Source organism: Meleagris gallopavo, chromosome 23 (genome assembly GCF_905368555.1).
Source record: "Meleagris gallopavo chromosome 23, MGAL_WU_HG_1.1, whole genome shotgun sequence".
NCBI lineage: Eukaryota > Metazoa > Chordata > Aves > Galliformes > Phasianidae > Meleagris > Meleagris gallopavo.
Window position 1 is genome coordinate 6,493,145 of NC_139426.1, and position 21,058 is coordinate 6,514,202.

General features: G+C 64.5%; 2 protein-coding genes across 7 annotated transcripts; one reads left to right on the plus strand and one right to left on the minus strand.

Annotated features, from left to right (window-relative positions):
* Positions 1–479: 479 nt before the first annotated feature.
* Positions 480–9,222, plus strand: PHC2 (polyhomeotic homolog 2). 3 transcript variants are annotated; one of them, XM_085242130.1, is made up of 15 exons: positions 480–631; positions 2,910–3,095; positions 3,292–3,450; positions 3,526–3,603; positions 3,674–3,835; positions 4,824–4,928; positions 4,992–5,205; positions 5,602–5,936; positions 6,440–6,593; positions 7,151–7,353; positions 7,466–7,595; positions 7,673–7,790; positions 7,874–8,009; positions 8,089–8,410; positions 8,506–9,222. In XM_085242130.1, the coding sequence occupies exons 2-15, from the start codon at positions 2,952–2,954 to the stop codon at positions 8,658–8,660; spliced, it is 2,415 nt and encodes an 804-aa protein (XP_085098256.1). In that variant the 5' UTR covers positions 480–631; positions 2,910–2,951; the 3' UTR covers positions 8,661–9,222. The 3 variants fall into 3 exon arrangements, with proteins under 3 accessions (XP_085098256.1, XP_085098258.1, XP_085098257.1); XM_085242132.1 differs by having other exon boundaries at positions 8,146–8,410; XM_085242131.1 differs by having other exon boundaries at positions 7,676–7,790.
* Positions 9,223–9,932: 710 nt separating this feature from the next.
* ZNF362 (zinc finger protein 362) lies at positions 9,933–20,671 on the minus strand. 4 transcript variants are annotated; one of them, XM_085242154.1, is made up of 9 exons: positions 20,527–20,671; positions 18,622–18,706; positions 13,148–13,211; positions 12,823–13,069; positions 12,373–12,688; positions 12,031–12,255; positions 11,621–11,699; positions 11,327–11,485; positions 9,933–11,241 (listed from the first exon to the last, which is right to left on the minus strand). In XM_085242154.1, the coding sequence occupies exons 1-9, from the start codon at positions 20,534–20,536 to the stop codon at positions 11,125–11,127; spliced, it is 1,302 nt and encodes a 433-aa protein (XP_085098280.1). In that variant the 5' UTR covers positions 20,537–20,671; the 3' UTR covers positions 9,933–11,124. The 4 variants fall into 4 exon arrangements, with proteins under 4 accessions (XP_085098280.1, XP_085098282.1, XP_085098281.1 ...); XM_085242156.1 differs by having other exon boundaries at positions 18,622–18,819; positions 20,527–20,620; XM_085242155.1 differs by lacking the exon at positions 20,527–20,671 and adding an exon at positions 19,607–20,260.
* Positions 20,672–21,058: the final 387 nt, after the last annotated feature.

Consider the following 21,058-nt stretch of genomic DNA (forward strand, 5'->3'; position numbering starts at 1 on the left):
CCTGCTAGCTTCTTGCACCCCGCTCCCTGCGAGACCACCATCGCCACTCCTTTCCACTTTTGCAGCCTGCACCCCATTTCTTGCTCTCTCGTGCTCACACTTTGCACGCCTGCTTTTTGCACTTTGCAGGCTTACCTCGGGCACCGTGCTCTTTGCAAGTCAGCTTGTGCTTTGCTGCAGGCTGCACCCCCCGCCCCCCCGCCCCCCGCGCCCTATGGGGTCGCCGTTCCCGCTTCCGGCCCCGCCCCGTCGCGGGGCAGCGCGCGGGCAGCCCCGCCCCCCGTTGCCATGGCGCCCGGCCCTCCCCCTCCCTCTTCCCCGTTGCTATAGCGAGCGCGAGCCGCTGGCGCGGGGGGCGTGGCCGGCGGGCAGGCCCGTTTTCCGATTGGCCGCGCGGCGCACGTGACGAGCGGCGGAATGCAAATGAGCGATGGCCGCGCCGCCGCCCGAGGGAGCGCCGCGCCGCCCCGGCGGGAGGGAAGCAGGCCACGCCCCTCCGCCCTGACCACGCCCCTCCCCGGTAACCCCGCCCCGCCCCGCCCCGCCCCGCCCCGCCCCGCCGGCCCGCGCGGCCGCAACCCCGGGAGGCGCCTCCGTCATGGCCGGCGGGAGCCGGGCCGCGGGGCCGCAGGTACCGAGCGCCGGGCCCCGCCGCTTTGTCTGGGCCGCGGGGGGGCGGGGGGGGCGGGCCGCGCACGCGTCCGGGTGTCGGGTGTCCGCGCGTCCCGGCCGCCGTGCCTCAGTTTCCCCGTCGCCGCGGGGGGCGGGGGGGGAGGTGGACGCACCGATGTCCGCCGTGCGTCCGGCCCCCTCTCCGTGCTCCCACCGCCCCGGGCGGAGGCTCGGCCCGGACCCGCGCGGCCGCTCCACGTGCGGCGGTAGGAGAACCGAGAGCCGCCCGGGGCTGCGGGGGCGCCGCGCGCCGCTCCTCCCCGCGTGGGGTTCGAGGCCGCGGAGCCCCGCCGTGCGTGTCACCGCCCCGCCGCCTCCCTGTCCCTCACACGGGGACGAATGCGGACCGGCGGGGACGCTCCTCGCTGCGCTCACGGCTCCGTCGCGACCCCACGCGTGAGGACGCCCCGATGCCGCCGGGACGTCACGGCACAGCTCACGGATAAAGCCACGGCCCACGCGTCCAAACCCTGCGGCGCTGAGAGCGGAGCACGGCGGATGTCACGGCCACGCCGCGGGCACGCGGCCACCGGCGGGCATTTCGGCAGCCACCTCCAGCGTGCTTCTCCGTCCCACCCGTGCGTGTCCCCCCGCCGCACCGGCGCAGCAGCGCCCTCCGGGGATGCGGCCCCGCGGCCTCACGCCGTTGAGCACGGGGACGTCGCGCTGCCACGTCCTGCTGTCCCGCTGCTGGCGCCTCGTGCTGTGTTTGTCCCTGCAAGACTGTGGCCTGGCCTCCGGGGTCACCTGGCGCGGCCACCAAGACCACCTGCTGTGGGCACCGCGGCTGCTGTCCATGGTGGAGCGCCCGGCGCTGCTGTCCCTGGTGCTGGCCGTGGCGCCCGCCGTGGTGCCACCCGCCATGGTGGCACGGGGCCCTGGGTTTCTTGCTGCTTATCGGAGGTCAGTGGGCTCACATGGGAGCAGCAAAGCCTGTGTGCCCACAGAGACGTTGGTGCTGGCATGGCCTGGCAGCGTGGGCACGGCCCTTACTGGGAGCGGTGGTGGCGGCGGTGGTGGTGGTGCTCCTGCTGCTCACCTCCAACCCCAGTGGCACTCACCATGCAGCACTTCCCCCTCCATTCTTGTCCTTTTTCTGTCCCTCCGTCCCTCTGTCCTTCCGTCACACCCTTGAACCCTTTTCTCCTACCCTTCCCTTAGTCCTTTTCCTCTTCCCGTCCATCCTGTTGGCTGTCCTTCCCTCCCTACACTCCTTTCCTTATTCTGTCCTCCCTTCCGTCCATCTTTCCTTCTCCCTTATTAATTTCCTACTTCTTTCTGTCCATCCTTCTCTTCCTCCTTTTGTATTTTTGTCTATCCATCCATTCTTTCACACCTTTCCTACTTCCTTCCATCCTTCTGTCATCTTTCTGTCCACCCTTCCCTCTCTTCATCCCTCTTTGTCTACTTTTTCACCGTCTGTCCATCCTTCCCTCACTCCTTTGCTTTCCTTTTTCCTTCTGTTCCCTTCTCTCTTGTCCCTCTCAACCTTTGCATCCACCTTTCCATCCGTCCTCTTTCCCTTCCTTTGTCCTTCCTCCCATCCTTCTGTTCATCCTTCTCTTTCTTCCTTTGCTCTATCATTCTCTCCCCCCTTGTCCTTCACCTCTTCCCTAATTCCTTCTGTTTGTCCTTCTGCTCAACCTATCCCTATATTTTTCACTCTTACCTCTTTGCTTCTTTCCATCCTTTTCCTACTTGCTCCTGTCTCTGTCCTCTGTCCCTTTGTCCCTTCTGTCTGTCCCCTCATTCCTTCCAACTGTTCTACCTTCCCTTCCTTCCTCTTTTTCCATCCTCTTTCGTTCCTTCATCCCTTTTCTACCTCCATCCATCCATCTTTTCTTCCACCCATCCCTCTATCCATCCCATTCATATACTTGTGTCCCCTCTGTCTGTCCATCCTGCCCTTTGTCCTTTCCCATTTCCTTCTTTCCTTCCTTCCCTCCCTTCACCCTTTTCCTCCTTCCACCCTTCCTGGCTGCACTTCCCATCCATCATTCTGTCCATCCCGCTTCCTTCCATCCTTCACTTCCTCCCCTCATCCCTCTCCTCCATCCGCCTGTCTATTTATCCTTCCTTTGTCTGTCCATCCATCCTTCCTTCCTTTCCTTGAGGATTTGAAGTGCCACTGTGTGCTGGGTGTGGGTAGGGGTGGGCCGGGGGCACGCGGGGCTGCTCCCATCTGCCATCCCCCCACCCCACGGGACCCCCGTGCCCACCTCCACGCTCTCCTCCAGCTCTAGGCCACCCCAGCCGCCCCGCGTGGCCCTGCCACCACCATGGAGAACGAGCAGCTCCCGGCACCTCCACCCTCCAGCAGCGCCGGCGGCACCGGCACGACGCCCAGCAGCACTGGCACCACGCGCCCACCCGCACCACAGATCTCCGTCTACAGCGGCATTCCTGACCGCCAGACCGTCCAGGTAGGGCTGTGCTGCACACCCTAATCCTACCCCTCGCCCTGTGGTTGGGGTGCTTGGGTCTCCCCTTGGGTTTAGAGCAGAAACGCTGCATGCATTGGGAAGCTCTGGATACAGGGTGAGGCAGAGCAGCGTTCAGGGTGCTGTGGCCGGTTGGCTTTGGGGTGTTGCGTCCCATGGTCCTGCTGCTGTCCCACAGGTGATCCAGCAGGCCCTGCACCGGCAGCCCAACACGGCAGCGCAGTACCTGCAGCAGATGTATGCTGCGCAGCAGCAGCACCTGATGCTGCAGACGGCCGCTCTGCAGCAGCAGCACCTCACCAGTGCCCAGCTCCAGAGCCTGGCGGCCGTGCAGCAGGTAAAACCCCCCTCCGGGGGTCACCCATCGGTGCTGCAGTGCAATGCGCACACAACGCTTTGCTCCCGTCCCCAGGCCAGCCTGGCAGCCAACAGGCAGAGCGGCTCCTCTGGCAGCAATGGCACACAGCAGGCGCCTGTACAGCAGCCCACGGTGAGTCCCTGGCTCGCCAGAAGCAGCCCGCAGCCCCCACCCCGGCCCCAAAACCCACTGTCCATTGCAGATCAACCTGGCCACGTCGCCAGCAGCAGCCCAGCTCCTGAACCGGGCACAGAGCGTCAACCCCGGGGCGTCGGGCATCGCGCAGCAAGCTGTCCTGCTGGGCAACGCCGCCTCGCCTGCCCTCACAGCCAGCCAGGCACAGATGTACCTGCGGGCACAGATGGTAAGAGGCGCCCATCCCCACGGCACTGTGGGGCAGCTGGGAGCTGCTGGTTGGCCATCACCCTGCAGCAAGTTGGCCCATTCCCACAGGAAGCAGATGCTATAGGGTCCCCTTTGCCCCACAGCTCATAGGGCGCCCATCACTGTGCTGCGGGGTGGGCTGGATGTATGCAGAATCCATCACTCCACCGTAGGGTAACCAGAGCCTACAGAACTCGTAGGTTTCCTGTCACCTGGCTGTGGGGTAGCTGAGCCCTGTAGGGTGAGCCTGAGTTCACAGGGGGCCCTTTGTGCTGCTGGGGGGTGCCTAGATCTCCCAGGTTGCCCACTGCTCCACTTTAGGGTGACCAGACCCAAAGCATCACCAGGCTGCGAGGTGCAAGGCCCCCGAAGGGACACCTGACTCCATAGGGTGAACACTTTGAGGTGCCCTGGTCTTATGGGGTGCCCAAACCCACACGGCATGCTTCACCTTACTGTGGGGTGCCCAGACCCCATAGGGTAACCACACACTGCTCAGAGATCTCCTCAGACTCATTGAGTGCCCGCTGTTCCCACCCTACGAGTGCCCAGACTACATGGGTTGTCCATCCTATGGGCTGTGTGGGTTTCATGGGGTGTCCCCACCCAGTGGATGGTCCCCAGACCCCAAGAGATGCCCAGACCTATAGAGTGTCCCTCACCCTCACTGCTGGAGGCCCACCCCAGGAGGGTACCCTCTGCTAGGGTAGGAGGGTATCTGGATCCCATGGGATACCTACACCCTATGGAGTGTTTGCCCAGACCCCACAGAAGGCCGCTGCTATGATATGGAGTGCCCAGACCCCACTGGGTCACCCAAGGGACATGGGGAACAGCAGCACTGAGCAGGGACATGGGCAAGTGTCCCGTGTGCCTCACACTTCTGCCATCACATGAGGACATGGGGGGACACTCAGGGTGCTCCCAACAACCCTGAGAGACAGACACTCACCCTTCTCTCCCCCCAGCTCATCTTCACGCCCACGGGCCCCGTCAGCGCCGTCCGGCCCGAGAGCCCTGCACCTGTCCCACCGCCAGCCCCACCGCCCGCCCCACCGCCCGCCACCCCCCAGGTGAGCCCCCCCTGCACCCCACATCCCCCGTCCCCCCACCCCACTGACATGCTGCCATTGCAGGTGCACAGCCTGGCGCTGCGCCCCGCCGGCCCCCACCTCCCTGCCCTTGCCATGAAACCCCCTGGCAGCACTCCACGGGCCGGACCCCCCCGGGCCCCCCCACCCGAGAACCCCGGTGACCACCTCAAAAAGGCTGAGGGCCCCGATGCCCGCACCCACCTCATGGCCCGCACTGCCGCTGCCCCTGCTGCCGCCCACCCACTCGTCACCCCAGGTAAGGCACCGTGCTGGGGGGTCTTGGACCATTAGGTGCTGCAAAGGGCAGCAGGCGTTCACTCTGAAACCTAATGATGGCCCTCCCTGCTGTTTCCTGGGCACCCCATCTGTATCAGGGACCTGTATAGTGCACAGTGCCAGTGCTGGAGGATCAGAGGGGGAGGAGGTTCCTCCTCACAGCTCAGCTCTGGGGGTGAAGGCTGTCCCCCTCCCCAGCACCCACCAGCCCCCTGGGGTTACCCAACCTCAGGGTGCTGCTGCTACCCTCCCAGGACAGCCTCACCCTAGCCAAGAGTGAATGCTGCCAGGGTCAGGAGCATCCTCGGAGGGAGGGGCTCAGGGATGGCATCGCTGACAAAGCCCCTGGGCCTTATCCCTGCACTCCCCCCCACAGCCTACACCCCGCTGCAGCAGCCCCAGTTCCTGCAGCAACCACTGAAGCCGATGCAGCAGCAGTTTGTCATCCAGCAGCAGCAGCAGCAGCAGCAGCAGCAGCAGCAGCAGCAGCTGGCACCTCGTGGGCAGCCCCCCCCGGGCCCAGCTGCCCCCCAGCTCCAGCCACTGCCCCCTGCCAGCCCCAGCCCAGCGCCCCCGTCCAAAGCAGGAACCCCCCACGGGACGGGGACAGAGGGCACAGCCCCCAACGGGCACCCCGGCTGCTACGGGGCACCCCGCAAGTTCCAGCACGCCTCCGCCGTCATCCTGCAGCTGCAGCCCGCCAGCAGCACGGTGAGGGCCCCCCCGGCCCCAGAGAGCAGAGGGTGCTGGGGGGCGAAGTGCACGGGGGGCACCGGTGTGCAGTCGGGAGGGTGCGCTACGTGCTGTGTGCATGTCAGCTCTGTGCACGTGTGCAACTGTTGCACCAGACCACGTGTGTGTGCATGCACGGCCGGTGCGCTCCCGAGCTATGCACGTGTTGCATGTGTGCATGACCCGTGCACCAGTGCCTGCTCCGCGTCCAAGCGCGCCACGTGCATGTGTGTGCAATGGCCCACGCACGGCTGTCCACGGGGCTTACGTCCATGGCTCACGCACAAGTGCATGCAAGCGCTTACAGGCTGCCCCCATGTGCACATTTCTACCTGGCCCACGCGCGCGTGTAGCAGCGTCACCCAGACCCGGGCATCTGGCGCACACGCGCGTGTCCCGCGCACAAAGACGCCCCGTCCTTCACACCCCTCCGCCCACGTGCGGGATGCGCTCTCGCGGCGCTGACGTTGTCCCCGCCGCAGCCGCCGCTGGGTGCCGCGGAGGCCGCCCGCCGGGACGCGCCGCCCGCCGCCAGGAGCCCCCCCGCCGCCGCGCCGCCCGCCGCCGCCGCAGCCGCCGCCCCCCCGCCGCCCCCCGGCCCCGAAGCGCCGCAGGGGGAGCGCGCCGCCGCGCACGGTAAGCGCGGGAAACTGAGGCACGCGGGGAGCGGCGCCGCGCGGCCCCGCCCCCTTCCCGCCGCCCCGCCCGCGCCCCTCCCCAAGGCCCCGCCCGTCGAGCGGAGCGCGCGCGCGCGGCGGCGGCCAATGAGGGCGATGGGCGTGGTCACCGCCCGGCCCCGCCCCGCCCCGCGCAGCCGCCGCCGCCGCCCCGGCCCGGCCCGGCCCCGCTCCGCCTTTGTCCCCGCTCCGCCGCCGCCGCCGCCGCCTTTGTCCCCGCCATGGGGCTGCCGCGCCGCTGAGCGCCGCCGGTGAGTGCGAGCCGCCCCGCTCCGGCCCGGCCCGGCGGGCGCTGACCTCACTTCCGCATCCGCCCCCGGCCCGGAGCCGCCGCGGCCCGGTCAGGTGAGGCCCGGGCTCGGCGGCGGGGCCCGGCGCGGCCTAGGGAGGAGCGGTGCGGCCCGGCGCGGCCTAGCGGGCCCGGGGCGGCCTAGCGGGGCGGGGGCGGGCGGTGCCGCGTGGAAGCTGACGGTTCCCCCCCCTCCCCCTCCCGTTTTCCCCCTCCCTCCTCCGCAGAGCCGGGCGCGGAGCGCGTGGATGCGCCGCCCGCCGCCCCCGCCCCCGGCATGACCTCGGGCAGCGGCAGCGCTGCCTCCACCGTCGCCGGCGCCGCCCCGCACAATGGTGAGAACAAACCGCCGCAGGCCGTGGTGAAGCCGCAGATCCTGACGCACGTGATCGAGGGCTTCGTCATCCAGGAGGGCGCCGAGCCCTTCCCGGTACGTCCCCCCCCCCTCCCCATCCCCTCTCTCCTTAACGCAAAGCGCTCCCCCTTCCCACCCCCCCAACCCGGCCGTCCCCCGGCCCCGCTGACACCGCTGCCGCCCGCAGGTGGGCCGCTCCTCGCTGCTGGTGGGGGGCCTGAAGCCACAGTATGCGCAGGAGCTGCTGGCAGAGCGCGCCCCGCAGCACGACAACACCACAACCACCGACTCCGAGATGGAAGAGCCCTACCTGCAAGGTGAGGGGGGCATCCCGAGGTGGGAGCCCCGCGAGGACTTAGACCCGCCTCGGCTCAGCTGCCCGCTGCTCTCTCAGCAGTGTCCAAAGAGGAGGGGGCTCCCCCAAAGCTGAAGTGTGAGCTGTGCGGTCGCGTCGACTTCGCCTACAAGTTCAAGCGCTCCAAGCGTTTCTGCTCCATGGCGTGTGCCAAGAGGTACCGGGCTCCGACCCCCTGCCCTGCGCCCCTCCCTGGCCCCGCTCTCACCCCCCCGCCCACCCCCTCTCCACTGCCTGCAGGTACAACGTGGGCTGTACGAAGCGCGTGGGGCTGTTCCACCCCGATCGCAACAAGCTGCAGAAGCCTGGAGGGCCCCCCCACAGCCGCCGCCGCACCTGCAAAGTGCCCACGCTCAGCAAGGACACCAAGAAGCAGGTGAGGGGGGGGTGTGGGTCTGACCCGAGGGGCGCAGTGAGCCGCGGGGCCGGTGCTGCCCGGTGGCTCCATCCCGCAGACGCCGGTGTCCCTCCCGCCGGGCTCGGGGCCGCTCTCGGTGACGGCGTCGCTGCAGCTCAACCACAGCCAGGAGGACTCGAGCCGCTGCTCGGACAATTCGAGCTATGAGGAGCCGCTGTCGCCCATCTCGGCCAGCTCGTCCACCTCCCGCCGGCGCCAGGCTGAGCGTGACCTGGAGCTGCACGACATGGAGCTGCGTGACATGGAGCTGCCCGACATGCACGTGCGGGAGCTGGCGGGCATTGGGCACCGCTTCCTGCCCAGCGAGCCCAGCAAGTGGAACGTGGAGGATGTCTACGAGTTCATCCGCTCGCTGCCGGGTGAGGAGCATCAAGTCGCGCCGTAGAGCGGCTCTCTTGGCTTTGGGGCTGTGCTGAGTGTGACCTGTTGTGTTCCTCCCTCCCCAACTCTGTAGGCTGCCAGGAGATCGCAGAGGAGTTCCGTGCGCAGGAGATCGACGGGCAGGCGCTGCTGCTGCTGAAGGAGGATCACCTGATGAGCACCATGAACATCAAACTGGGGCCGGCCCTCAAGATCTATGCCCGTATCAGCATGCTCAAGGACTCCTAGAGCCGCGCCGCCGGCTCACACAGACCCTCCCGCCGGGTGGGGAGGGGGGGGGACAGACCCACGCCCCCCCCCCCCAGCCCTGCCTGTCCTGGCTGGGGGTGGGGAAATCTATCACTGAGCACAAACAGCCCCGGGGCAGCCCCCCCTCGGCTGCAGGGTGTGTACATATAGCCCGTAGCGATAGTGGCCCCACTGTGGCAGGGAGCCCCCCCGGCACGGTGGGGCACAGCAGGATGGTTGCCTTAATGCGTGGCCCCGCCGGGGCCCGGCTGCCCGCCCTGGGGTGGGGGGAGGGCGTGGGGGGGTGCCTACAGAGATGGCACTGCCCCCAGCAGGGCTGCTCCAGGGGCACCTTGGTAAAGGATGGAGGTGGTGGGGGCTTGATACCCCCAGCAGGTAAGGACCCCCCTCCCCTCAGCCCACACGGATGCCGTCAGCCGCCACGGTCTTTCTAAGAAAAGGAGGAAAAAAAAAAAAAAAAAAAAAAAGGAAAAAAACACAGAAACCACAACCCCTTTTTTTCCCGTTTTTGTTTCTAATAAACACTGAAAAAGAAAACTGATCCCCCTACTTTGCCTCCTCCTCACACACACCCCCATCCCCTCTGGGTAAACTGAGGGGTCCTGGCGAAGGGCTTTGTGTCACTCCCCCCTACCCCCTCCCCCCCCATTGGGACAGCTCTGTCACACACTTGGCTGCTGTGTGCTGCTGGTGGCCGCCCTGGGGGGACACTGCTACCACCGGGACACCTTTTGTTCCCTTTGTGCCCCCGTGCGTCCCCCCCCACCCCCCATCCTGCTGGCACCAGTACCCAGTAGGCACCCAGAGGTGAGGCTGAGGAGCAGTGAGGTCCCCAGGCCCAGCACTGTGCCTGGCTAGGGGGGTCCGAAAGCTTTGGGGGGTGGGGAGGTTGGGGATGGCATCCCAAGAGCCTGTGGCCACAATGGGGAGGAGGCCCTGGAGCTGGTGGCCACGGCAGTGATGCGGCCCTGGAGATGGTGGCTGTGGAAACACCGTCCTCGGAGCTGGTGGCTGCGGTGGTGATGCGCGCTGGTGGCGCTGTGACCCGGTGACGTTGCCCCAGCAGTGCCAGCTCTCCCACAGCTCTTCGCCCCCCTCAGCACAGCAGAGCTGCTGCCTTCCCCACCACTTCATCACCCACCGTCCCCACACCGGGGGGCTTTTTGGTGCACCCCTCCCCCAAGTGCTCCTTTGTCACCGCGCTGCCCCTCGCCCCGTCCCCCCATCAGCAGTGACACCACGCAGAGCCCATCGTTTGTTTTCTTTTATTCTTTCTCTTTTTTTTTGCTCCAAAACGGGCGCTGCTTTGCGGGGTCCGGGGGGGTCCCTGCTGTTTCCAACCGCCCGCAAACGCTCCGTGTGGCCACGGCCCCCCCGGCTTCTCCATGAGCCACAATGCAAGACAGTGGGGGGGGGGGGAGGGAGGGAAGGGGGGGGAGGAGGGGTGTGGTGTTTTTTTTTTTTCTTTTTCTCCTTTTTTAATAAGGTAATCGCTAGCTCTAGGGACACGTGGCCTGGATTTCCATCGAGGAAAATTAAAAAAAAAGGCCCCAAACGGGGCTGGGGGGGGGGGGGAAGGGGGGAGGCGTTAACAGTGTGTATAAGAGGCGTATTTACACGGTATTAACATGCTGACAAAAAAGGTTACAATATTGAGTATCGTACAACACCAAGGGGGAAACGAGGAGCCAAAGGGTAGATGGACGGGTGGGGGGGGGGGGGGTTAAAAGGTGGGGGAGGGGGGAAAAGGCTGTGGGAACTCAAATTAATAAACAGAAGGTAATAAACACCCTGGCAAAACAATGAGTTAAGGCTTAAAAAGTGTATAAAAAATAACACAGTTAATATCCAAAACGGAACCAAGGAGTACATAATATAGATGAGTTTCTGTCGAGTCTCTCCGCGGGGTGCAGCCCCCCGCTCTGTACACGGGGCTATGTACACACAGAGGCACGCACACCCCCGGCTGCTCCCGGCGACGGAGTCCGGCGTGGGGGGAGCGAAACAGAGGGGAAAACGTCTTTAAAAATCAAACGCGACCCAAACGGAGCAGCTCTCCCCCCTCCCCCCCAAAACAAAGCCCCCTCTGACCCCTGCTCTGCTCCGGCACAGTCCTGGGGGGGAGGAGGGGGTCCGGCGCGCTCCGTTCCACGTCTGATTTCGTTTCTGTGTTAGCAGCACCAACTTCTTGGCCAATAAATATATATATATATTTGTATCCAAAATGAGAGGAGGCGGAGGGGGGGGGGGCTGACCGAAGGAGAACCCCCCCCTTGAACCCCCACGCACGCTTCCCCCCCAAGAAAACTGCAGAGATTCAAAGTGCTCTGAAACCGTCTTTGGATGTCACCAAACCTGCAGCCCCCCGGGGGGGGGGGCCGGGTCGGGGGGGGGGCCAACACGGTGCCACCCCCCGACAGCAGCGGGGTGGGACAGAGCCCACTTAGATGAGCGAGATCCGCACGGGGATGCCGGGGGATTCGGTCCTTTGAGGAGAGTGCTGGCTGACGAGGTGCTCCACCACGGTGTGTTTGGACATGTGCTTCATCAGGTACGTCTCCTGTGGGGCAGAGGGACAGACGGTGAGCAGCGGGGCTGGGTGTTACGGGGGGCTGCACCGGGCCGTGCCCCCAGCGCCCGCTCACCGAGGTATAGGCACGGCCGCACATGCTGCAGCAGTAAGCCTTGGCGTGCTTGATGGCGTGCGCTGAGAGGTGGATCTGCAGCGAGGCCGAGTCCGTGTAGGCCCGGTAGCAATTCGGGCACTTGTAGGGCTTGTCCTTGTTGTGCTGTCGCTGGTGAGACTGCCAGAGAGCGGCACAGGGTTGGGTTGTTACGGGGGTACGGGGCCGGGAGAGCCCTGAGTCCCCCCAGCTTCGCCCCCTGTGCGGTTTGGCACTCAGTGCCCCCCGCCCCGCCGTCACCCAGGAGTTGCTGACCTGGAGGTTGGAGAGTTGTGTGAATGCCTTCTCGCAGCCGGGGTGTGGGCACTTGTAGGGTCTGTCACCGGTGTGGATTCTGCACAGGATGTGGGTATGGTGGGAGGGGAACGTGTCAGGCAACGGCCCCAGCAAGGCTGGGAACCCACACAGCCCCAAACCCTGCAAAGCTCCCAGCACCCACACGGCCACCGAGCTCAGCAATGACAGCCACGTGCACAGAAGGGACCCAGTGATGGGGCACAAGGGGAAGGAGACCCTGGGCTGAGACCCAGAAGAGCTGCATGGGTTGGAGACCACAGCCGGAGATGGCCAAGGAGAAGAAGGTGGTGCCGAGCGGACACCCCACCCCACCCCATCCCACCCCACCCCACCGGGGACTCCCAGCCCCACAGAGCCCCTCCTGGCACCTGGTGTGCTGCTGGAGGTGGGACAGCTGGCGGAAGGACTTCTCGCAGTACGAGCAGTGGTAGGGCTTCACGCCCAGGTGGATGCGCAAGTGCTGGGCCAGGTAGGAGGCGTTGGCGAAGGATTTGGAGCAGTGGGGGCACTTGTGGGGTTTGGCCTCTGTGTGCGACTTGGAGTGGATCTGCATCTCCGACTTGGTGAAGAACGTCAAAGGGCAGACCTTACACCTGCAGGGAGAGCCCACGGGGGCCGGGCTGGGGCAGGACGCCTCACTGCACCCCTCCTCCTTGCCCCATCGCCACAGCACTGCCGCAGCCCGGCTCCCACGCCTGGCGCCCACCTACCTGTACGTCTTGCCCTCTTTGGCCGTCTCCCCCGAGGCCAGGATGGGGTAGGGAACCACGAGGACGGGCGGCCCCGAAGGGTTTTCCGCCTTGATCTTCTTGCGGCCCCGCTCCGTCTTGGGTGCCCCCAGCAAGCTGTGGCCCTGGATTGTCTTTATGGAGTCGAGGAGGGGCGGGCTGGTGATTCCTGAGATAAGGGTGGGCGAGGAAGCGATGAGGCGGCTCTGGCTGGTGGAGGTGGGTGTGGAAGGGGTGGTGGTGCCCGTGCTGGACTCAGAGGTGCTGACTGTGGGCGCACGGGATGCCAGCCCCAACCCTGGCAGCAGAGACAGGCGGGTGTCAGTGGGGCACACACTGCCCGCCCCACGCCCTCCCCCACACTCGAGTGGCCCTCAGGCAGCAGGATCCAAGGCAGACCCCCCTAAATCCCCCCCGAAGCAGCGCCGGTACCTGTGACGGTGCTGGTGGCCGGCCGAGCGTGCAGAGCCACGTCAGGCTGCGGGACCGCCTGCGGGTGGAGGCCTGGCACCTGCTGCAGCTTGGGGAGGGACATGATGGACTGGCTGCTTTCAGCAGGAGAGGGGGGCACCAGGAGGGGCTGCTGGGAGGCAACGGAGGTGGGGGGCAAGTGCGGGGGCCGGATCTTCTCCGCCATCAGCTGCTCTTTGATTTTGTTGATCAGGACGAGGTTGTCCAGCTGGCAGGGATGGAGGCAGAAAGGTCAGAAGTGCCCCTGTTCCATTCGTTCTCCCTCCTCCCCAGACACCCGTCTCACCTGGCTGGGCATGGTGGGGGGAGGCGGCCAGAAGTAGGGGTTGTTGAAGCGAGGCTCCGCCATCCTGCGGGGAGAGATGGGCGGTTATGGGGGGCGGCAGCTCGGCAGCCCTCTCCAGCCTCCCCACGGGGCTTTGCAACAGTGCTCCCCATGGGAAGGAGCCCCCAGGGCCCACCACAGGGCTGAGCCGCGCCGACAGCAACGCAGCAACCACCAGGAGATGTTTCCTAGAAAACCCTTCCAGAAGATGGAGCACAGAGGAGGAGAGCACAGTGGGGCAGCCGGCCCTTTGGGCAGCTCATATCCGCACAGCACCTGCCCAGGGCTCCCGACGGGCTCCCCCGGCCCTCACAGCCGCAGGGATCACTGCTGCTCCCCAGCACCTCGGGGAAGGCTGCAGGACACGGAGCACGGCGCAAGCATGGCAGCGACGCAAGGACCCCAAGGAGCCCCAGTAAGGGCACCTGCAGCAACCATAGGCGGCTCAGCACTCGCTCCAGGACAAGCCCTGCTTGCAGCGGGGCTGGAAGATTTATGGAGACGCTAAATACTTTGGAAAAATGAATTCTAAAATCCATCTTTAGTTAATAGGAAACATCTGAGTGGGGACGGCAAGAAAATGACGGCAGCGGAGCAGCCCGACATCAGCAGGCAGTGCTGCTGCTCACATCACAGCCCGAGCTGGCAGGGCACGCTGAGGCACGAGCAGTCCTGATTCCTCCCCACCCGACACCCAACGCTGATTCAGCCAGCACTGCCATCAGACGCTGCACACGTTATTTTGGCTGCACCCCGGGCTGGGAGCAGGCAGGACCTCCGTGTCTGTGCACAGAGCACCGGGAGCAGCTCCACAAGAAGGAAGGAGCTCCTCAGCCCTTCCCCAGCTCTCCGGGTGACAGAGCTGCAGGGAGATGACCTCCATTTGGAGCAGAAATCAGGCCACGGAGGGAGAAACCAGAACGGCACAGACCCATCCCCACCACAGCCGGCACCAGGAGGAACCAGGCACGAGATGAGCACGGGTTCCCTGCAGAACGCTGCTGCAAAGGAGGGCAGGGAGGCCGGGGACAGCGAGGCACAGAGCGGGACCTGCTGACCCGCATGGCACGTGGGGATGAGACCACAGTGCAGGAGGGCAGGGGCCACGTGGCAGCGGGTGGTGCTAAGCAGCCTGAGGTCCTGGGAGCAGCAGCCCCGCTCAGGGACCTGGAGCTGAGGGCAGGATGGGAGCTGCTCAATAAGAGCCTCAAACAGGACCGTCCCGGCCAGCACTGGGCTCTGGCAGCTGGGGGCACCCGGAGCAAAGCAGACTGCACTGCAGTACCCCAGGCGTCACTTCAGAGCATCCCTTTCACTGGGGTCAGCTCTCTCTCATGAAAGCAGAGCCGTGCACAGAGCCACAGGGAACCCTGCCCTGCACCAGTCTGTGCCAGCAAACGCTGTCAGAGGTGACAACTCACTGCTTACAACGCCTATACCACAGCTTGGGACAAGCACAGCACTCTGACATCCCCAGGTCAGCGTTCTCCTGCCACTGCCAAGAGCCTCAAACCCACCACCATGGCCCTGAATCCCACCACCATCACAGCCTGAACCCCACTACCATGGCTTGAATCCTATCATCATGGCCTGAACACCACCACCATCACAGCACAAACCCCACCATCACAGTTCAAACTCCACCACCGTGGCCCAAGCTCCACCAGCACAGCCTGAATCCCACCATTATGGCCTGAGCTTTACCATCGCAGCCTGAATCCTATCACTGCGGCTCAAATCCTACCACCACGACCTGAATCCCGTGGCCATGGTCCGAGCCCCACCACCTCAGCCAAAATCCCACCACCACAGTCAGAATCCCTGCACCACCACAGCATGAACCCCACCGCCATGGCCAGAACCCCACCACCATCACAGCCTGAACCCCACCACCATCACAGCCTGAACCCCACCACCAGGTCCTGAGCCCAACCATCACAGCCCAAATCTCTGCACCATCACAGCCTGAATCCCACCACCAAGGCCTGAGTTCTGCCACCATGGCTCGGCCAGTGGCCGCCCTGCAGCGTGGGAAGCTGCAGTGCTCCTTCGATCCTTGCCTGGCCAGAGCAGGAAAACAGGAAGCCAGAGCTATGATTAGAAAAGGTTTTTTGGAGCCAACCCAGCGAGCCGCTGCTCTGCCCTCGCAGCAGGTGCCCCGTGCCCTCTGTCCCCCCCACCCCGGACCACACAAAGCTCTGCCCGCCCCATTTGCTCAAAGAAACGGAGGATCCCAGCACAGCCTGCAGCTGCCATGGAAGGGGGGAGCACGACCTGCTGCAGCCTCCCACTCCGCCCCACCTGAGCAGTTCTTATTTAACAGCGAAGCGGCTGCAACTGCTGTGTGTGGAGCGCTGCAAACCTGCCCAGAAAAAAGGGAAAAGAAACAGCGGTGGTGCCAAAAAAATCCCTGTTCCTGTCCCAGCTTAATTTCATAAACTGTGCAGTGCTTCATCTCGAGCATAGGGGGACTGCTCCCCCCTCCCAGGGCTGAGCTCGGACGGCGGGGGGAGGGGGCCGGAGGGGATATAAAGCAGATGGAAAAATACATAAACTCCCTTTTTCTAGATTCTCAGCTAACTATGAAAAATGGAAGCTGACACACGGCAAAAAAAAAAAGAAAAAAAAAAAAGAAAGAAAAATCCATTAAAATGGAAATGATGAAAGGTGGGGAATGCTGCAGCACGTCTCCCCCCAGCTCCGCTGGGCACGGCGCTGTGTGCCCGGGCAGTGGGATGGAGGAGCTGCTGCTGAGGCAAAGAAGGCATCGTGGGCACCCAGGAGGGCTCCATCAGTGCGCACGGCCGGAGCTCCCAGGCAGGGAAGGAAGCAGAGGGAGGTGGAAAGAGCAAGCAGCGGATGCACGGGGAAGGGAGAGGCATCGTGGCAGAGCGAGGCCCGGCGCCGCGTGGAGGGGAAGGGGTGCGCAGGCGGCTGCAGCGAGGCCGGCGGTGGCCCGGCACAGACAAGACATGGTGCACACCGTGTTTGGTACTCACAGGCTGGCCTCAGAAGCCAGATGGCCGCAGCTGCCTGGGGAGACGTGTCGATGAGGCTCCAGATTGATGGAGGTAGATGATGGCACGGGTGGGTACGAGCGCCAGGCCCCGCAGCTCACTATAGCCTTCCAACTTCCTACCAAACTGCCGCTAAGTCAAGCTACAGTTCTCTAGGGAACGTCTCTACTTTGGCAGCCCTCTCTGTCTCGCCTTCGCTGAAATAAAAAGAAACAAGAGATTCTTTTCACGGACACGGCACGGCACGGCCACGAGAAGGGTTCGCTCCCGGGGACCGGCGCCGCTTCGCCCCTCGGGGCCGGCGAGCGGCCACAGGGCTGCCTGGCACAGGTAGGGCAGCAAATGGGGCAGGGGGAGGTAAGGAGGGGGGTGAGCCGAGCATGCCTGGGTACTGCGGGGTGCCAGCGGCCAAGCGAGAAGCCAGCCCTCCACCAGCACAGTCTCGCTCCCCCAAGCAGGGTCCCCGGCTGACAGGCGTCCATCAGGAGCAAGCTGGGCACGGAGCAACAAGCGCAGGGCAGCGCCGGGTAGCAGCACCCAGTGCTGGGCAGCACGAGTCCACACAGCCTCAGACTGCAGCAGGCGAAAGCAAAGAGCCCGATGTCCCCGGCTGTCCCCTCAGGGCCCCATCAGATCAGCAGGAGGGGACTTGGGGATGTGGCACCGGCACAGCCGTGCCCCCCACTGCCCCTTGTCCCGTTCCATTTGCCAGCACTCCATCCGTTCTCATGCCACCCAGCTCCGCCCGTACTCTGCCACGTTTTCCCCCAAAAGCACAATGCCTTCTCACCCCGTAAGCTCAGCCCTGCCAGGGGAAGGGGCTGCACCATCCCCACCTTCCCAGCACACAGCCAGCTCTGGTTGAACCCATTGCACATCCCCGCAGGCTGCGTGCAAGCGGCCCCCGCCCGGAGCAGCAGCTTTTCAGGAGAAACCAAAGGCCCGACTGCAAAATCCCCAGCCCCGAGCTGCCGGGCGGGAAGCAGCATCAAAGCCACCCACATGCCCGTGGGCTGCCATGCTGTGCCCAGGCCGGCTCCCTGTGCCGCAACGCGCCGTCCTGCTGCCAGCCCCAGGGACCGTCCCGCGTGGGCCCTGCGCCCCCGGCCCCCGGCCCAGCTTTTCCTCAGCAGGAAGAATTTACCCTGAGGCAAAAGGCGGCATAAGGAACGTAAGCCAGGGAAGCAGAAACAACACGTGAAACCTGGGGCAGGAGGCTCAGAAATCCCCGTTCCAGAGGAACGGCTTGGAGGCATCGTGTGCCAGAAGAATTCACCCAAGATGGAACCAATTAAACCCCACGTTTCCGCCCCCCGAAGGGCTCTGACTGGCGTTTCTCATTCAGATTTCCCTCCCCGAGCAAAATCAACTGAAAGCCAACAGCGGCTGGAGCAGAAAGCCCATCCCAGCAGGGCCAGGAGTGCGGGACTGGGCCCCAAGGGGTGTGAAGAGCCGGGTGTGTGCCCGCACCCCATAGGTCTGCACTATGGGAACGGAGTCAGACCCCCACATTCTGCCTGCAGGGCCCCAAATCCCAGAGGAGCCCACACTGTGCGAGGAGAGAGCGGAATCCCAAATGGAGGAATGCGGGGCCAAGGGCTGCACTGCTGCCCGGGGTGAGGTCCCCAGCCTGGGGGGCTTCTGCAGCTGCCCCGCAAGCAGAGGGGAGAAGGAAGCGGTGCAAAGAGGACGGGCAGAGCGGGTGTGGAAGGAGCAACGAGGGGAACCCACTTCCCTCGGAGCCACCCTGGAGACCAAAAGAGGGAGCAGGCAGGATGGGACACCCGGCTCACGGCCCCTGGAGGTGGGGGCAGAGCTGTGCCCTCTGGAAGCCGGCAGAGACACCAAAGCCGCACAGTTGGAACCGGCAGCGCCCGCCCGCCCAGGCAGAGGGACGAGCGGCACAGTGCAGGCCTGGCTGTGACATCGCAACGGGGACAGCGGGCACCGAACCCCGGCACCCCACGATGCCACGCTGCCACCCCGGCACACACACGGCAAAGCGGAGCCGGCAGTGACCTCAGAGCCGGGCGCCGCGACAGCAGGGACAGCGCGGCGGCGAAGCAGAGCTTTGCCCCAAGGCCAGGCAAGGAGGCAGCAAGCGGTTCCCAACCCCAACCCCAGCGCCCCGACCCCCCCACGCATGCACTTGTCACAACCGCACGGCCAGCCGCCGCTCTCCGGGGGAGAAGGGGATTCCTGAGGGAGAACGGATTGCTCTGCGCAGAGAAGCGCACGGACTGCCGGCCCTGGGCGAGGAGATGGGGATGGGGCTCATGCAGTGAGCGGGACCCCAGCGTGCCCAGGTCGGGTCCGGCATCCCCTCCCCACACCCCAGGCAGGTACCCGGGGGCCCTGCTGCCCACCGCTCCCTGCTTCAGCGCGGTTCGTTTCCCTCGAGAGCGCCGGCGTGCCCACCTCTGAGAGTACTGGCGTTGCTTCCCCTTATCCGCGTCCATCTCCAGATCTAGCTGGGAACCGGTGCCGCACGCGGGGCGTTTCTCTACGGGGGGACAAGGAGGACAACTTCACACACCCCAAAAAACACAGACACGCGGAGGAACAAAAGCGGAGCGGCTCCCACCGACCCAACCCGTGGGAACGTAGGGCTTTTTCCTGAAAGCAGACAAAAAGAAAAGCTGCGTTTTCATCCCCGATCGCCCCAATCCGCAGGGCCTGCACCCATCCATCCATCCGTCCGTCCGTCCATCCATCCGCCCCGCAGGCTGCACGCCGGGAAAGGGCCCAAAACTTTTCCCTCTCCTCTCCGATCCCATTTCCGTCCCCGAGGGCTCCGGGCTGGGAGCTGCCCGTCCCGCCGTCCCCACGCAGAGCATCCCAGGGTGCGGACGGGAGGAAAAGGGCCGAGGGACGGATCCAGGGCCAAACCGCAGCTCGCCGCCGGCGTGGCTGGGGATGATGGATGTATAAATACGGCGTGCGCATCCCCGCGCTACGGCACGGCCAAACCGATGCGTGCAGGAGGACGCTGAGCTCCCCGGGCACCGCCGCTGTTGGAAATGTGGGTCCCCTCACTAAAGCTGCGGCTTCCACATTCCTGCTAAAGCGCGATGCAAAATATATCCCCCCCCTTCACCACCCCAACCCTCAGCCGACTGTTAGACCGAAAAAAAATACAGTTAACGGGGAGGGGATGGAATGAAGGGAAAAAGGAGGGGAGCGGAGGGGGGGGTGGATAAATAAATAAAGCACAGCAGCCCCCCATCACACACACACAGCACCACCACCGTGCAGATTGAAAGGCCCGAAAAAAAAAAAAAAAAAAGAAAAATCATAATAATAAAAGGAAAGAAAGCAGACGGAGGGGGGGGGGAGGTATGAAATAAAATGGAAAAAAAAAAAAAAAAGAATGGAAGAGAAAAGCGACGGAGGGAGAAGCGACCGAGAGAAAGGCAGCCGAGCCCCCACGCCGCATCCGCCGCTCCTCGCCGAGCACCGCCGCACGGATGGGGCCGTTCGGCTGCAATTAACTTTTCCATCAGACCCTCCGGAGGGAGAAAAAGAGAGAATCCAGCAAAGCGGGCATCTTCCTGGCTGCCCCCCCCCCCTTACGCCTCCTTCCTCCTCCTCCTGGGTTGGGAGGGATGGGGGGGGCACACGCAGAGGGGTGCCCCCCCCGGGGAGGGGGTGAGAGAAGAAGTGGGGGGGGAAAGAAAATAGAGGGAAAAAAAATAGAAGGGGGGAGGAAAAAAAAAAAAAAAAAGCAAAAACACGAAAGCAGAACGCGAGAGAAGAGCGAAGTTGGGCGCGGAGTGAAGTTGCTCCTGCCCGGGGGGGGGGGGAACCTCCGCAGACAAAAAGGCCGAAGGGAGAGGGGGGGATGGGGGGGGGCGGCCCCGCTCTGTGCCCCTCCGCCGCCTCTCCCACATTCTCAGACGGTTTTATTAAAATTCGCAGACAAAAGGAAAACAAAAATGGCAGCCCGGCTTATTTTTAAAGCGCGGGGAGGAACGGGGGGACGCCATGTTCTGCAGATCCGCGGTTACGGGGGGGAAAAAAAAAAAAAAAAAAAAAAAAAATTGAAAAAAAATTGAGAAAAAATTTAAAAAAAAATTAAAGGGGAAGGAGAAAAAAATGAGAAAAAAAAATAATACATATCTCGAGGAGGAACGCGGCAGCACCGCCCTGCCCCCCCCCACCCACAACCGCTGTTTACCGGAGCTCGCACCGGGGGGGGGGTGTTATTATTTTTTGAATGCGGGAGGAGAGGAGGAGAAGAAGGGGGGGCGAGGGGGGGAGGGGGGGAAGAGGAGGGAAAGAAGGAGGAAAAAAAAAAAAAAAAAAAAAAGACACTTCCTATACCAACAGCCATGCTCCGCGTCCCGCGTCCCTCCGCCGCCGCACCGACAAAATGGGCGCCCCGCGCCTCCGCCCGCCCCCGCGCCTCCGCCCCCGCCCGCCCAGGGACCGCGCCGGGCAGCACCGGGCCGCCCTGCCCCGACCGACCGACCGACCGACCGACCGCCCCCTGCACGGCGCGGCGCCACGGCGGAGGGCGGCGAACGGAGCGGCCGCGGGGCTCGGTTCCGTTCGGTTCCGTTCGGTTCCCTGACCCCCCCCCGGCTTTCCTCAGCTTCTCGCCCCCATCAGTGTCACCCATTCTCCCCAGTGCCCCCCAGTCCTCAGTCTACAGCCTTACGGTTCCCCTCAGCCCCCTCGGTGTCCCCCAGGCCCTCTCAGTGCCCCCCAGTTATCTCCAGTGCCCCCCAGTCCTTCTCAGCCCCCCACCCCCTCGGTGCCCTCCAGTCGCCCCCAGCACAGCCCAGATCTCCTCAGCCCCCCTCGGTGCCCCCAGGCCCTCCCCACCACCCCTCAGTTCTCCCCAGTGCCCCCC